At 41.3% G+C, this 17,226-nt stretch overlaps 1 protein-coding gene across 8 annotated transcripts in view; it reads left to right on the top strand.

Moving 5' to 3' along the window:
* The first annotated feature begins 6,055 nt into the window (after positions 1 to 6,055).
* The window catches only part of ABI1 (abl interactor 1), a 134,498-nt gene continuing 123,327 nt past the window's right edge, over positions 6,056 to 17,226 (top strand). For 7 of the 8 annotated variants that reach the window (XM_036257600.1, XM_036257598.1, XM_036257596.1 and 4 more), the window contains exon 1: positions 6,082 to 6,337. In XM_036257600.1, coding sequence (XP_036113493.1) covers positions 6,221 to 6,337 — 117 coding nt within the window. In that variant the 5' untranslated portion in view covers positions 6,082 to 6,220. Of the gene's footprint in view, positions 6,338 to 17,226 lie in introns of all 8 variants that reach the window. The other variant, XM_036257597.1, reaches the window with a different exon arrangement.

Genomic DNA, 17,226 nt, shown 5'->3' with positions numbered 1-17,226 from the left:
TTGTATGGAAAAGCCACTAAAAAAGTCTTCAGTGGGCCTGGAAGTTGGTGGGGCAGGATCTCAAGGAATCACCAGGGTGGGGCAAACATTGATAGCCAGGTTGATAGAGACTCATATATGGTGCCTGCCCACTGGCTGTGTGTGTGTGTGTGTGTGTGTGTGTGTGTGTGTGTGTCTCAGAAAAGGAACAATGGCCTCTGCCAGCACCTTTGTCCAGCAGAAATCTGTTCCCCCAGCCCAGCTCTTACCCAGATGCCAGACAATTCAGTTCCTCCCTGTATGTCCCTGGTTCCTTTCAAGCTGCTGTCCCAGTGCTGGAGCTCAGGAGTAGTGAATCCAAGAAAGTCTGTGCCTGGGACTCCAGAAACCCTCCATCTCAGCCACAATCCCCACTGTTTTCCACAGCCAAAAGTTATGGAGGCTTCTCTTTCTGGCACTGGAACCCTGGGCTGTGGGGTCTCCTGTGGGGCTGGGACCCCTTGCTCCTCAGGGGAGACCTCCACAGCCAAGATACCACTCCCAATTTTATTTTATTATTTATTTATTTTTAAATCCTCACCGAGGGATATTTTTCCATTTATTTTCAGACAGAATGTGAAGAGGAAGGGAGAGAGAGAGAGAGAGAGAGAGAGAGAGAGAGAGAGAGAGAGAGAGACATGTGAGATGACATCAATTGCTTACCTCCCGCATGACCCCAACCAGGGCCAGGGACCCAACCTCAACCAAGTATGTGCCCTTGGTCAGAATCGAACCTGTGACTCTTTGGTCTTGGGCCAACACTTGAACCACTGAACGAAACCAGCCAGATTTTATTTTATTTTATTTATTTTATTTTATTTATTTTTTAGTTAGATTTCTTCTTTTTTTTTTAATCCTCATCCGAGGCTATTTTTCCATTTATCTTCAGATAGAGTGGGAGGGAGGGAGGAAGAGAGAAACATCTACATGAAAGACACATCAATTGGTTGCCTCCTGCATGACCCTGACTAGGGCCAGGGACAAACCACAACTGAATACATGCCCTTGGCCGGAATTGAGTCCAGGACTCTTTGGTCAGCGGGCTGATGCTCTAACTGCTGAGCCAAACCAGCCAGGGCTCTCTCCCAATTTTAAACTGCCACATATGGGTGTTCCACCAGCCTGTTCTGCATTTCAGCCCCTTCTACCAGTCTTGATGAGCTTTTTAAAATCCTCGTTGTAAGACTTCCATTCAGCTAGATTTTAGGCAGTTCTGAATGATGATCGTTCTGTAGTTTAGTTGTAATTTTGTTGTGCTTGTGAGAGGGTTGGAATACTGCCTATACCTATGCTGCCATAATGACTGGAGATCCTCTGGTATGTACTCTTTTATATCTGCCTAATTTCACTTAATAAAAGATAGTTTTTAAAAATATATATTTTTATTGATTTTTAGAGAGACAGGAAGGGGGAGGGAGAGGAAGATAGAAAGAAACATCAGTGAGAGAGATACATCAATTGGCTGCCTCTTGCACACCCCCGACAGGGGATTGAGCCCGCAACTCGGGCATGTGCCCTGACCGGGAATCAAACCAGTGACCTCTTAGTCCATGGGTCAATGCTCAACCACTGTGCCATACCAGCTGGTCTAATGAAACATCTCTCATCCATGATAATGCATCTAGCAATGGATTTATCCATGTTTTGCATGTATTAATAGCTTTTTTTTACTGCTTTGTAATATTCCATAATATACATATACTATCATTTATTTATTCTTTTTTTAATTGATAGACTTGTGGGTTTCCATTTATTTATTTATTATTTATTTATTTTAATCCTTACCCGAGGATATTTTTCTGTTTCTCTTTTGATAGAGTGGGAGGGAGAGAAGGAGGGAGGAAGAGAGAGAGAGAAACATCGGTTTGAGAGAGACACATTGACTGAGTGCCTCCTGCACAACCGGACCAGGGCCGGGGGGGAATGAAACAACCGAGGCACGTGCCCTTGACTGGAATTGAACCCCACAAGTCATTGGTCAGCCGGCCGATGCGCTAACCACTGAGAAACCGGCCAGTGCTGGGTTTCCAATTTTTTACTACTATGAGTAAAGATGCTATGAGCAGCCTTGGCCAGGTAGCTCAGTTGGTTAGAGCATTGTCCTAATATGCCATGGTTGTAGATTCAATCCCTGGATGGGGCTCATATAAGAATCAACCAAACTGGGGGTTGGGGGTGGGGGAGAGAAACATCTCTAACAAAAATAAATTAATAAAAATTGGAAGAAAAAAATCAACCAATGAATGCATGAATAAGTGGAACAACAAATAGATGTTTTTTTCCTCTCTCCCCTTTCCTTTTTCTCTCTTAAATCAATAAAAACATTTTTTTCAAAGATGCTATGAGCATTCTTGTACATATCCTTTTGTTGACATAGTACTTATTTTTCTTGAATAAATACATAGGTGTGAATTGCTGGGCCTTCAGGAGGTGTATATTTAGCTTTAATAGGTACTGCCAAACCAAATAGATACTTCCAAAGTGATTGTGCCCTTTTATACTTGTATATTCATATATATACTCCGCTGTGTGTGTCTGTGTGTGTTAGATGCAATACATTCTTGTCAGCACTAGATATTGTCAGTCTTTTGGGGGTGTGAGGTATCTGGCTTCTTTCACTTAGCACAATGTATTGTGATTCATTCATGACTTTGTATTTATATATAGTTCATTGCATTTTATTATTGAATAGTACTCTATTGTTTGGAAGTACTGGTTTGTTTATCAAATCAAAAGACATACCAGTTGTTCCCAGCCTTTAGTGATTATGAATAAAGTTATCCTAAACATGTATGTAATGGATATTGTGTGAACATACATTTTCATTTTTCTTGGTAAATATTTAGCAGTAGGATGCTAGGTTATATATTAGGTATATGTTCAGCTTTATAAGACACTATTAAACTGTTTTCTAGTGGAGCTTTAGCAGTTTATAGCCAGTAATGTATTTGAGTCTAGTTACTTCACATTTCACTAGCACTTGCTATTGTCGGGATTTTTAATTTTAGGCATTCTAATGGCTATGCAGTGTAGTCTTTTTAATTTTGCACTACATCCCTGTAGTGTATTATCTTATTTTTTTAAATATATATTTTTATTGATTTTTTTTTTTATCCTCACCTGAGGACATTTTCCCGTTTTTTGTTCAGATAGAGTGGGAGGGAGAGAGAGGAAGAGAGAGAGAGAGAAACATCGACGTGAAAGGGACACATCGAGTGGCTGTCACCCACACAACCCAACCAGGGCCAGGGACAAACTGCAGCCGAGGTATGCGCCCTTAGTGGGAACCGAAACTGGATCTCTCTGGACCGCAGGCAGATACTCTAACCACTGAGCAAAACTGGCCAGGGCTATTTTGATTAATTTTTTAAAGAGAGGGAAAGAGCCCAGCTGGTGTGGCTCAGTGGTTGAGCATCAACCCATGCACCAAGAAGTCACCAGTTTAATTTCCGGTTAGGGCACATGCCCAGGTTGTGGGCCAAATCTCCAGTGGGGGGCATGCAGGAGGCAGCCAATCGGTGTTCTCTCTCATCTCTCATCGATGTTTCTATCTCTCTCTCTCCCTCTCCCTTCCACTCTCTCTAAAATCAGTAAAATAAATAAATAAATAAATAAAAAGAGAGAGAGGAAGGGAGAAGGAGAGAAAGTTAGAAACTTTGATTATTGGCTGCCTCCTGCATGCCCTTCACTGGCAATCAAGCCCACAAGCTGGTCATGTGTCCTGACAAGGAATTTAACCAGTGACCTTTCAGTGCATGGGATGACGCTCAACCCACTGAGCCACACTAGCTGGGGGCGTTATGGTTTTAATTCGTATTTTCTTTATGAGTAATGAACTGAGTGCCTTTTCATATATTTATTGGCCTCTTGTAAAGTGCAGTCGTCTTCTTTTGTCCACTTTTTTTGTTGAATAGTCTGTCTTTTTATTGACTTGGGGAAGTTTGTTTAAACAAATGTATATTCGGAAAAGTCCTCTGTCAAATGTATGTGTTGTGGCTTATCTTTTTATTTATTTTTTAATTGATTTGAGAGAGAGTGTGAGAGAAAAGGAAAGGAAGAGAAAGAGAGAGGAAGACAGAAACATTGATCAGCTGTCTCCCACATGGGCCTGACTGGAGATCAAACCCACAACCTGGGTATGTGCCCTGACTGGGAATTCAACCAACCACCTTTTGGCGTGTGGGAAGATACTCCAACCAACTAAACCACACTGACTAAGGTGCACTTTACTTTCTATTTTTAAAATTGATTTTTTTAGAGAGAGCGGAAGGGAGAGAGAGAGATAAACATCCATGTGAGAAAGAAACAATTGGCCTCCTCCTGCATGCCCCCCACTGGGGATAGTTGGAGTTGCCCAATCCACTGAGCCACACTGGATGGGCTCATTTTACTTTTAAGTGTCTTTTGATGAACAATATGTTTTAAATTTTTTCTCTTTATTGGTCTGAGATAGAAAGGAAGGAAGAGGGAGAAAGCGATAGAAACATCGATGAGGAAGAACATCAATTGGCTGCCTCCTGCTTGCCCCCCACTGGGGATTGGGCTCACCCCAGGGCGTGTGCCCTGATGGGGAATCCAGGAATCCAACTGGCAATCTCTTGGTGCATGGGTAAATGCTCAACCACTGAGGCGCACCGGCAAGGCCAAAATATTTTAATTTTAATGATGGCTAGAGTAGGCTGACTAGTGGGCCCTCCAAAGATGTCCATATTTTAATTCCTGGAAACTGAGTATATTACTTTACATGGCAAAAGGAACTTTGCCGATGTAAATGAAGGATTTTGAGATAGGGAGATTATCCTGGATTATCTAGGTGAAAACTATGTAATCATAGGGTTCTTATAAGACAGAAGGATGATAGAGTCAGAGAGAAGATTTGATGTCAGAAGCAGAATCAGAGATTTGAAATTACTCTGCTGCTCACTTGATGGAACCATGAACCAAGGAATGCATGTAGGCTTTACAAGCTGAAGAAGGCAAGGAAATGTATTCTCCGAGTCTCCAGAAGGAACCAAGTCCTATTTACACATTCATTTTAGCCAACTGAGACTTCTGATCTCCTGATCTGTAAGATAAATTTATGTTGTCTCTAAATTTGTTACAGCAGCAATAGGAAAAAAATGGCTTATCTTTTAATTTAATTTTTTTAGAGATAGAAGGGAGCCCTGGCCAGTTTGGCTCAGCGGTTGAGCGTCGGCCTGTGGACCAGAGAGTCCCGGGTTCAGTTCCTGCTAGGGGCACATACCACAAAAAAGAAAAAAAAAAGAAAAAGAAAAGAAAAACAAACAAACAAAAATAGAAATAGAAGGGAGAAACATCCATGTGAGAAACATCTCCTGCACGCCCCCTAGTGGGGATGGAGCCCGCAACCCGGGCCTGTGCCCTGACGGGAATCGAACTGGGTGGGACCTTCTCAGTCCCTGGGATAATGCTGAATCCAATGAGCCACACTGGCCAGGCTGTTTTCTTCTTATTAAAAAGCCATTTATGAATTTTTCTTTCTTTCTTTCTTTTCTTTCCTTCTCTTTCTTTGGTTAACACTTATTGTATTTTAGTTTAGAAAATTCTGCCTCCCACAAGCTTGTGAAATTACTGTATGCTTTCTTGTAGAAACTTTATTGGCTTATCTTTTATATTTAGACCTATGATCTGTCCTGAGTAAATTTTGGAGTAGGGTGTGAGGTAGGTTCCATGTTGAAAGTTCCGCTGTTTCACAGCCTTCTCGGGAGACGTTTGAGTCTCTGGAGTCTCCCTGTGGCGCCTCCTTCAGGAGCTTTTAGGAGACTTCGCCCTTAAACCCCTCTCCCTGCCGCCCCTTCGCCCCCCAGTGGACTTTAGATTAAGTTCCTCCGGGTTCTCTTCCCGAAGCTCCCCGGACTCCCGAGCTTTTGACCGGAAACCTGGCCCTTGAGAAACTACATTTCCCAGAAGAACTTGCCAAAGGAAAAAAAAAAAAATCCTGCGGTGGGGGAGGAGAAGGCGCAGGCTGAAGGCTCGCGAGAGAAGGAGCCTGAGGCGGCTGCGCGGAGGGGGTGGAGGGGGTGGAGACAGCGAGGAGGAAGAGGAGGAGGTGTAGTCCCACAATACCAGGCGGGAGGGCGAGTAGGCGGTTTGTATCCGGGCTGCGAGGTGCTCGAGTCTCCGCGGACTTTGCTGCCTCTGTCTCTTTAACGCGAGAGGAAGCGATGCGGAGGGGTGGAAAATGGCAGAGCTGCAGATGTTACTAGAGGAGGAGATTCCGTCCGGCAAGAGGGCGCTGATAGAGAGTTACCAGAACCTGACCCGGGTGGCGGACTACTGTGAAAACAACTACATACAGGTGAGGCGCGCGGCCGGGCGCTGGCCGGTCGGGCCGCCGGAGTGACCAGCCCACACTGGGCGGGGTGGGGAACTGCCCTGACCTCAGCGGCCGCCTCAGTCCCAGCCCCGAGCACCAGCCAGGGGCAAATGGCCGGGCTGAGGGAGTCGGGCTGCGATACAGGAAGTGTCTGTGGTGGCTGAAACCGATAGACGGGGAGAAGAAAATGGGCGAGGGAGCGGGGAGCCCGCCGCGGCCCGGAGCCCCCTGCGCTGCCCTCCCAGCCTGCGCTCCGCTGGGCTCCTGTCGGGAGACCCGGCTGCAGCCCCGCTGCCTCCGCTCGCAGACGGGTCTCGGACCGCGAGAGGAGCGGCGAGGGCAGGGACGAGGCGCAGGGAGGGGCAGCAGGAGGGAGAGGAAAAGCGGGGTGTGTGTCGGGGGAGGGTAGGGTGGGGGCGATTATGTCAGTTCAGTCCAGAGGGTGTGTCTTTTATTTATTTATTTTAAAAAATTTGTCATGAGTCACAATTACACAGACCTCCCCGAGGAGAGGAGGAAGCCAGTGGGAAATGAGGGAGGGCGTCTAAGAGAAGTTAATCTGAAAATTCCTTTAATTGAAGGTTTGTATATGTGCCTGCCTGTCCGTTTTCAGGTCGGGTTTTTCCCCTCCCATCATTTTCACTTCCGCCCCTCCATCACGTCTGTCTAGAGGTTGTTAGGGCTTTTGTGATTATAAAACACAAGTGATTTTTAACTACTTGGAAAAATGGCTTAAATACTCTCTTCCACAAAAGTTACCGAACTGTTGGCTTCATAAATGACTTAAAATAGAATGGTGTAATCGCCAGTTGCTTATTTTATGGTTTCTCTCTTTACAACTTAAGTAAATGTATCGACTATGACGCCAAACAGTCGATTACCGAACATGTGTAATCGTAGAGCCATAGGTATTTATTGTAGATTTATTAGTAAAGTTTGGGGGGTGCCGTAACTATGTCAGATGCTTGTTTGTTTTTATTTTTATAATTGAAAGTGAATTATGGTGTGGTAGTTTGGTTTGTAGATCTTTGCATAAACCAACAGTTTGTATTAGAAGCAAAAAAAAAAAAAAAAAAAAACAAACACAGGAAAAAAACACAAAAAAACCCAGAATACTTTGTATCAATATAATGGCACCAAAAAGTCGCTTGTTAGTGGTAAGGCAGGACCAACACATGCTTTGAAACATTAGGGTTATTGCAATTCAGAACTAAAGTATCCGTAGAAAGCTTCCCATGTGATTATCATTATTAAAGAACCGATAGTTTCTGTTTTGATAAATGCTTTTCTTCCTTATTTTTAAAATGTTTTTATTGACTTTTTTAGAGACAGAAAAGGAGAGCTAGAAACATCGATGTGAGACAGAAACATCCATTGGCTGCCTCATGCACCCCGCCCCCCCAATCCTGCCTGCAACCTGGGCATGTGCTCTATGTGGAATCTAAAGGGGGACCTCTCAGGCCCTGGCCAGTTTTGCTCAGTGGTTAGAGCATCAGCCAGGGGACCAATGAGTTGTGGGTTCCATTCCAGTCAAGGGCACTAACCTCGGTTGTGGTTAGGTCCCAGCCCTGCTTGGGGTTATGCGGGAAGCAACCAGTGGATGTGTCTCCCTCTCCCTCTCTCCCGCTGCCCCCTCCCTCCCTCTCTATCTGATACACAGAAAAATATCCTTTGGGTGAGGATTTAAAAATTATTAAATAAATAAATAAATAAATAAAATAAACAAAGGGACCTCTTAGTCCATGTGACCACGCTTAATCCACTGAGCCACACTGGCCAGGCTCCTCATTTTTAGAAGGACATTGTTTTCAGAATATTTGGAATATTTCTCAATTTCCATATTAGTAACATTGTGTCTTCAGTAGCATTACCAGGAATTTATCTCATAATTCTTTTAAATCTTTTACTTTAGGAATTTTACTAATAAACTTGTTGAATGCCTGCCATGTCCACTGTGTTTCTTGTTTTTACAAATTTTATATTTAGCCTTTTAAAAATATTCTAAGCTCAAGAAGTGTGGATATAGTTTTCAAACAGAAAAGTGATCTTGTAGTTAATTGATATTGCAAATATACAACTCTTATTCAACTTAACGTGAAAAGCCTTAAAATTGAGGTGAATCTCAATTTGCTGAAGGTTTTAATGATGTTAAAAGTCAAAAGGGGGAGTGCAGGAAGTTAAATTGCCCCCATCCCAGAAGTCATTTCTTTGTAGAAGTCAGCAGATAAGTGCTTCGCAAAGCGTGGCTTCTTTTTGTTTTGCATGTTGGGAAATCTGACAAATACATGGTGTGGTAACTACTAAGTATTGGCAAATGCAAACATGTTTTAACCTGTCTGGTGACTATTTCTTTTTCAGGTAGTTGTCTGCTGTAAAGCTTTTTTTTTTTCTTCTCTCCCTGACTGCTTTCCTTTTCACCTTCTGCTACCATCATGAAACTTTGAAGCACTTTTAGACTTACTGGTAATATCCTAATTAAGATAATTTGTATTATTTCTCATGTAGTCTCTTTTAAACATGTTAGTACTATTAGTACCATGGTGCCAAGAGCCACCACCAGTGGCTCCAATTTTTTTTTGGTCTGAAACTTTACATTACTGAGGTATTTGGATCTTTCTGGGGGGAAAAGATGTTTATTTTAGTAGCCTTTAACCTTTGGACTACGTGATACACAAGGTGCAGTCCTATGCCCGGACAGGCTTAGAAGATAATGAAAACTGTGGAAGTTGATGTGGTAGTTGACTTTGTGATGCATTGTACTGCAAACTTTGGTGCTGTGAAAGGGAACCAAGTGTACTAGAAATACACTTAATGTGTTTTTATTTTTTAATCCTCACCCAAGGATATTTTCATTTATTTTCAGAGACATTGGGAGAGAGTGAGGGAGGGGAGAGAAAGAGAAACCTCGATGTGAGAGAGACACATAAATTGGTTGCCTGCCTCATAACCTGGATTGGGATGGGGATGAAACCTGCAACCCAGGTACGTGCCCTTGATCGAGAATCAAATCCAAGACTCTTTGGTGCGAGGACTGATGCTCTAACCATTGAGAACACTAGCCAGGGCCCATTTGAATATGTTTTGAGAATTTCTTTCTTTTTTTTTTTTTTTTAATCCTCACCCGAGGGTATTTTTCCATTTTTTGTACAGATAGAGTGGGAGGGAGAGAGAGGAAGGGAGAGAGAGAGAGAAACATCGATGTGAGAGATACATTGAGTGGTTGCCCAACTGGGACCGGGAACAAGGACAAACTGCAGCTGAGGTACGTGCTTTTAGTGGGAACCAAACCTGGGACTCTCTGGTCTTTAGGCCAACGCTCTAACTACTGAGCCAAACTGGCCAGGCCTGTTTTGAGAATTTCTTACTAAGTTATTGCCTGGGTGATTTTTATTTTTTATCTATCTATCTATCTATCTATCTATTTATTTATTTTTATGTCGTCACCTGAGGACATTGTGGGAGGGAAAGAGAGGGAGAGAGAGATAGAGAAACATCGACGTGAAAGGGACACATTGAGTGGCTGCCTCCCACACGACCCAACCAGGGCCGGGGACAAACTGCGACTGAGGTACGTGTGCTTAGCGGGAACCAAACCCGGGTTTCTCTGGACTGCAGGCCAACGCTCTAACAGCTGAGCCAAACTGGCCAGGGCGCCTGGGTAATTTTTATCCTGAGAATTCAGTTTTCATTTTGTTGTTGGTCCTACAGTTTGGAAGTACAATCCAGTTAGACTAAGGTGTTTAGTTGACAAGTTCTTTTGGCTATAGTGCAGTTGAGTCCTCGAGTACTTTCTTACTGTTTTGAGTCCTATTGACTTTATTTATTTATTTTTAATTTTTTAAAAATTAATTTTAGAGAGGAAAGGAAAGGGAGAGAGAGAGAGAAACATCGATGAGAGAGAACATCGATTGGCTGCCTCCTGCATGCACCCCTCTGGGTATCGGGCCCAGCCTGGGCATGTGGTCTGACCGGAAATCGAACTGGTGACCTCTTGGTTAATGGGTTACCGCTCAACCACTGAGCCACACCGGCCGGGCAAGTCCTATTGACTTTAATTGCTAAATTGTATTATTAATAGCAAAACTTCTCCAAAAAGTACATTCTCTCAAATAAGACAGGGTTTTTAAAATTGTTACAGGAAAATAATTAAAATAGGAAGTGTTTCTTATATAGAGACAAAGAAAAATGTTTGCCTTTTTCCATCTTTTGGTTGATATATGACCAGTTTGAATTTTTTTTAGTAGATACATCAAGGACGGTCACTCCTCAACTTGAACACACTTAGTCATCTAGCCAGTTCTCTTTGCTCTACTTTAGGGTCCACATTGCCTTTATCATGGGAACTATTTTGGGGAATAGGAAGTGAGCTAAGCTAAAAGGAGTAGAAACTGCTTTAAGAAAGGTTTCTCAGCATGCAAATTGCTAGATTGGGTAAGGACAGAAAAGTCTTTCATACAGCTAAACTTTTAAATTTAAATTAGATTTTTTTGGCGTGGAATTCCCAGAATAAGAGCTTTATTTTGGTTAACAAGTCTATTCTAAAGGTTGGGAGTATAAAGGAGAACTCATCAGTGAGCTACCTAGTTTATTGAGCTTGTTTTCTTCCTCCTATAATGTTAGCTTATACTCATTTGCTCATTATGCACACTTGATCTTGGAGGGCAGGTAATTTTTGAGCAGGAGTACTTCAGAATAGGTAAAAGCTAACATTTCTGGTACTGTACAATGTATGCCAATTTATAAATGAAGTCAATTATTAGAATACTTGTTTTATTTATTTATTTAACATGAGCAATTCAAGGTTGAGAGACATAAAATACCTCGCCTAAATGTCCATATCATAAAAGATAACGCCTGGAATCAAATCCAGATTTTCTGATTGTATATTCTTTTTTTTAAAATCCTCACCCGAGGATATTTTTCCATTTATTTTCAGACAGAGTGGGGTGGTGGGGGAGAGAGAAACATCTATGTGAGAGAGACACATTGACTGGTTGCCTCCCTCATTGACCTGACCAGGGCCTGGGACTGAACCACAACTGAGGTATGTGCCCTTGACCAGAATCGAACCCTCGACTCTTTGGTCCGCAGGCTGACACTCCAGCCGCTAAGCCAAACCAGCCAGGACAGTGTATTCTAAGTTCTATTTAATGAATACTGAGTAGGATGCTTACCGTAGGATAGGGGATAAAAAAGGGTGGTACAAAGAGGGTAACAGAGAAGGGAGGAGGGTAATATACATAATTGTTTTTATTTATTGAGTACCTACTTTGTCAGTCTCTGCTGGTTGATTAGTATTATCTTTTATTTATTTATTTTTTGGTACGTGTCCCTAGTGGGAACTGCACCTGGGACTCTGGTCCGCAGGCCGACACTCCAACTGCTGAGCCAAACCGGCCAGGGCTTGATTTGTATTATCCGTAATCCTTACAAAAACTCTCCATGATAGGCAGTATTCTCTTTAAAGATCCAGGAATTTAGGACTCAGAAAAGTTGAATGAATTTTGTTTGATCATATAGTTAGTAATTGGCAGTCAGGATTTCTGCTCAACTCTGACAGGCTTCCATGGCTGTGCTTTTTCCATGTCACACTGTCTCTAGATGTGAATGAGTCTAGAACTCAAAGTAGTTTATAAATGTCATGGAGTTAATAGATTCTTGTTGGGCATGTCTGGGAAACTAACAACTATTTTACCATTGTTTCTTCTGAGTTCCGGGTTGCAAATATGAGAACAGGTATGTTTGTAATTTGAGGATGGTAGCTTTGGCGCTTTTAAGTGTTGAATTATAGAAATTATAGGAGTCATAGGCTAGTGATTCACTGAGCTGAGTGGACCCTTTTCCTTTATGTGCATCCTTGCCTGTTTTTCCTATTCTGATTCAGCTTTGCAATTGTGATTAGAAAATTTGTAAAACAGAAGTTAACAAAACAAAATGTTTTGAAACATTTTGATTTCTACACAAAACTAGATTCAGGTAAAATAGTAAACATGATTTAGGATATTAGGGAAGATTGGAAATGGTAGAATTTTTACAATTTCACTTTGGAGTAAAACAGTGGCTAGTAAAATTAGAGATATAGGTTGGGAATTTAATGAATTAAACAGGATTTTAGTAATGTACAGCATGGTGACTGTTAATGATACTGTATTGTACAGTTGAAAGTTGCTAAGAGAGTAGATATTAAAGGTTCTTACTGCAAGAAAAAAATGTAACTATGTCTTGTGATGGATGTTAACCACATTTATTATGATTGTTTTGCAGTGTATACAAATATTAAATCATTATGTTGTACACATGAAACACCAGAGTTATAGTATGTCAATACAAAAACAAAACAAGACAGAGTTTTAGATAATTTTATGGAAGATCCTCAGGTAGTTGTTAGATTGACCCATACCATGTCATAACCTGCGTATTGATGTTGCTGTCAAGCAGGAAGGATCTGACCTTGTGTATTAGTTCTTGTGAACTAATTCATAAGGATGGAAGATTATATAAGTTCTTACTAATCATATTCTCAAGAATACTGAATATTCTTTAGGGCTGTATGTCATTGGAAAACTTGTATTAAAATTAAAAGAGAGTTTGTTATAAAACTATTTCTTTTGTAACTTTAATAAGAGCTTTACATGTGGTACTTTGATGTACTCCTGGTATGTTTAGAGCTTCAGTTTTGGCAAGTTTGTGTTTAGAGAGGTTCTTTTTAGAAAATTGTTGAAATAATCTCTTAGAGTAAGGACACTTTTCTAATTCCTCTTGTTTGCTTCTGTTTTCTCCAGTTGGTTCTGACAACTGAAGAATGCTAATACTCCTTATAGTGGAAAAGAGGTATTTGGCAATTGTATAACTGATCTATGGCCATTAGAATAACCTTAATTAATTTATTTTTGTTAAAGATGTTTCTCCTTTTGACCCCCAGACATCCCCCCCCCCCACTTCCCTAAGCATTGTTGCCTATGTCCATTGGTTACGCATACGTGCATATAAGTTCTTTGGTTTATCTCATCTCCCCCCTCACTCCTCCGTCTCTAATGTCTTTTTATGTTGATTATAATTTTTACTGAAGTTATGGTTTGATTTTAGAAGATATAATAGTCAAACTCCAGAAGTACAAACTTTATAGACCTTAATATTTAATAAGACACTATGCGAAAAAATAAGGGATTTAAAAAAATGTGTCTATTGATTTTTTTAGAGAGAAAGGAAGGGAGAGAGAGAGAGATAGAAACATCCATGTGAGAGAGAAACATTGATTGCTGCCTCCTGTACACCTCCTACTGGAGATGGAGCCTGCAACCCGGGCATGTGCCCTGACCGGGAATCAAGCTGGGACCTCTCAGTCCATGGGACGATCCTCAATCCACTGGGCCACACTGGCCAGGGAAAACAGTAATATATTTAAATTTACAACTTATATTGTAAGTGATTCCTGTCACAGATCGATTAAAATATAACTGTAGCCCTGGACTGCTTGGCTCAGCGGTTAGAGCATCGGCCCGTGGACCAGAGAGTCCCGGGTTCGGTTCCCGCTAAGGGCACGTACCTCGGTTGCAGTTTGTCCCTGGCCCTGGTTGGGGTCGTGTGGGTGGTGACCACTTGATGTGTCTCTCTCACATCGATGTTTCTTTCTCTCTTCCTCCCTCTCTCCCTCCCCCTCTATCTGAAGGCAAATGCAAAAATGTCCTCGGGTGAGGATTAAAAAAAATAAATAACATCAATAATAAAAATCACAAAACCATTATTAAAAAATATATATATAACTGTATTACTTGCTTAATATGGAATTTTTTTGAGTTATAATTCATATAATATAAAGCCAACCATTGTAGAGTATATAGTTCAGTGGTATTTAGTATGGTCACAGTGTTGTGTGACCACCACCTAGGTCTAGTTCCAAAACACTTTTATCACTCAAAAAAAATTCCAACCCATTAGCAGTTCATTTCCGTCCCTATGCCCTAGCACCTGATATCCACTGATTTACTTTCTGTCACTGTGAATTTACCTATTTTATGTATTTCTTATAAATAGAATCATAAAATATGTGGCTTTTTTATCTGACTCTTTCACTACTGTATGTATATACCACATTTTATTTATCCATTTATCTGTTGATGAACATGTGGGTTGTTTTTACCTTTTGGTTATTGTGAATAGTACTGCTGTGCGTATTTATGTACAGTATTTGAGTGCCTATTTTCAGTTCTTTTGTGGATGTACATCTAGGAGTGGTTTATAATGATATTTTGTTGTGATATATATAATTTTGTAAGTTTGCACTCAGATAATTTTGAGTTTCTGTCACTGTACTGCAATGTAATGAGGGAATCCCATACATGGACATAGACTCAGAATTTCAGTGTGAATTGATAGACATTAAGGCTTGGAGCTTATTTTTTCTCTTTATATATAAGCTTAACATTCCCTCTGATTTCCAGAGTAATATAAAATGAGATAATTGCATAAATTTTAAACATTGTAGAAGTATATACAGCTTAGACAATGCACGTCCCTTGTAAAATCATGACTACGTGCAACCTTTAAATAACGTATCTAAACTTTTTGCTGTATATTTGGTAAACTCATATTTATACTAAGGAAGAAAGTATCTCAGTCATAGTATATTTTAAAAACTAAAAAAAAACTTCAGAAACCTCACAGTTTTATGAGATTATCTAATTATCAAGTCAAATGTGAATTGTATTCTTTTTTTTTTGGTACATGCCCCTAGCGGGAACCGAACCCGAGACTCTGGTCCACAGGCCAATGCTCCAACCGCTGAGCCAAACTGGCCAGGGCATGAATTGTATTCTTATTCGGACCTTAAATGAAGCATAATATGTAAGATGCAGAGTTGGATATTCTTAACTGCTTTTATTTTTTAAAGATTTTACATTTATTTTTAATCCTCACCCAAGGACTTTTTTTTTCCATTAATTTTTAGATAGAGTGGAAGGGAGGGAGAGGAGAGAGAGAGAGAGAAATATCGATGGGAAAGACACATCAGTTGTTTACCTCCTGCACGGGCTGGGAATTGAACTTGAAACCCAGGTATGTGCCCTTGATGCTCTAACTGCTGAGCCAAACCAGCCAAGGCTTTAATTGATTTTTAGAGAAAGGAACAGAGGGAGGGAGGGAGGAAGAGAGAGAGAGAGAGAGAGGGAGAGAAAAAGGAAGGGAGAGAGGGAGGGAGGAAAGAAAGAAAGAAACATCGATGTGACAGTGAAACATGATTGGCCACCTCCTGTGTGCTCCCCAGTGGGGATCTAGCCTGTAAGCCAGACATGTACCCTGACTGGGAATCGAACCGACAACCTTTCAGTACATGGAATGATGCCCAACCATCTGAGCCGCACTGGCCAGGGCTTAACTGCTTTTTTCTTTTTTTGTTAATCCACACCCCAGGATATTTTTTCCATTGATTTTTTTTTTTTATCCTCACCCGAGGACATTTTTGTATTTATCCTCACACAGAGCAAGAGGGAAGGGGGAGAAGAGAGAGAGAGAAACATCAATGTGCGAGAGACACATCCACCAGTTGCCACCCACATGACCCCAACCAGGGCCAGGGACAAATTGCAACTGAGTTATGTGCCCTTAGCAGGAACCGAACCCAGGACTCTCTGGTACGCAGGCCAACACTCTAACTACTGAGCCAAACCTGCCAGGGCAATGCCTCTGCTTGTTTTGAATCACAGGTGCTTCAGACTTAGGATGTTAGAAACTGAACTTCACCTTTCCCCATTTTCTTTTGCTATTATTCACTCACTTCCTTAATAGAAATCTGGCCGTCATTCTTGATTCCTCCATTGTTCCTCCCTGTCCGTCCATCTCCCCAATTCATCTAACAGGTCCTGTTGATTATTCTAAAATATGTTTTAAATTTGTCTATTTTGGTTCACCATTATGAAGCTTAGAGGATTGCTATATATAGCTTCTCTCGTCTTTTACATCACCACACATCTCCATCCGATCACATCCTCATTTTCCACACTGTGGCTCCAGTGGTATTTTCAAAATAGAAATCTGATCATGTCACTCCCCTGCTTAAAAGTCATTCACACAGTCTCACAATGAGGCCTAAGAAGCCCTATATAGTATAGCTCCTGTCTTTCTACTCTTGCTGAATTATGTGGGGCCTTGTAGGTCTGAAGGCCTTAAAGAAAGGTTAAGTTCTATTCTGAATGTGGTTATCATTAGAGTACTTGATTTATTTTGTTTTTTTATTTTAAAGGAAAGTGTTGAGCTTTTAAATTTTATTTTTATTGATTTTTAAAGAGAGAAACATCAGTGTAAGAGCAAAACATCATGCACAGCCCTGGCTGGTTTGGCTCAGCGGCGCATCAGCCCTCAGCCAGAAGGGTCTCGGGTTTGGTTCTGGTTAAGGGCATATACCTGGGTTGCAGGTTCAATCCCTGGCCCCAGTTGGGGTTGTTCAGGAGGCATCCCATCCATATGTCTCTTTCACATTGATGTTTTTCTCCCCCCCCCCTCACTTCCCTGCCTCTCTCTCACCTTCCTTCCCTCCCTTCCACTCTATCTAAACATCAATGGAAAAATATGCTTGGGTGAGGATTTAAAAAAACAACAACCCACTAACATTATGCTTTTTGGTGCATGGGTCAGCACTCAACCACTGAGCCACACCAGTTGGGTGATTTATTTTTTAAAAGAATCATTCATGCTACTGGGTGGAAAACATAGTGAAGGGAAGGCAAAAATTGTTGTAGTCCAGACAGGAAATGACAATTGCTTGTATTTTACTAGTGGGGTGAAGAATTGAGAGAGGTTGGGTGTTTTTGTTTTTGTTTTCCCCATTGATTTGTTGTTTCACTTATTTATGCATTCATTGGTTGATTCTTTTTTTT

This window comes from Molossus molossus, unplaced genomic scaffold, assembly GCF_014108415.1.
Source record: "Molossus molossus isolate mMolMol1 unplaced genomic scaffold, mMolMol1.p scaffold_m16_p_1, whole genome shotgun sequence".
Lineage (NCBI taxonomy): Eukaryota > Metazoa > Chordata > Mammalia > Chiroptera > Molossidae > Molossus > Molossus molossus.
Note: the sequence above shows the minus strand (reverse complement) of the source record. Positions and strands in the feature narration are given on the sequence as shown.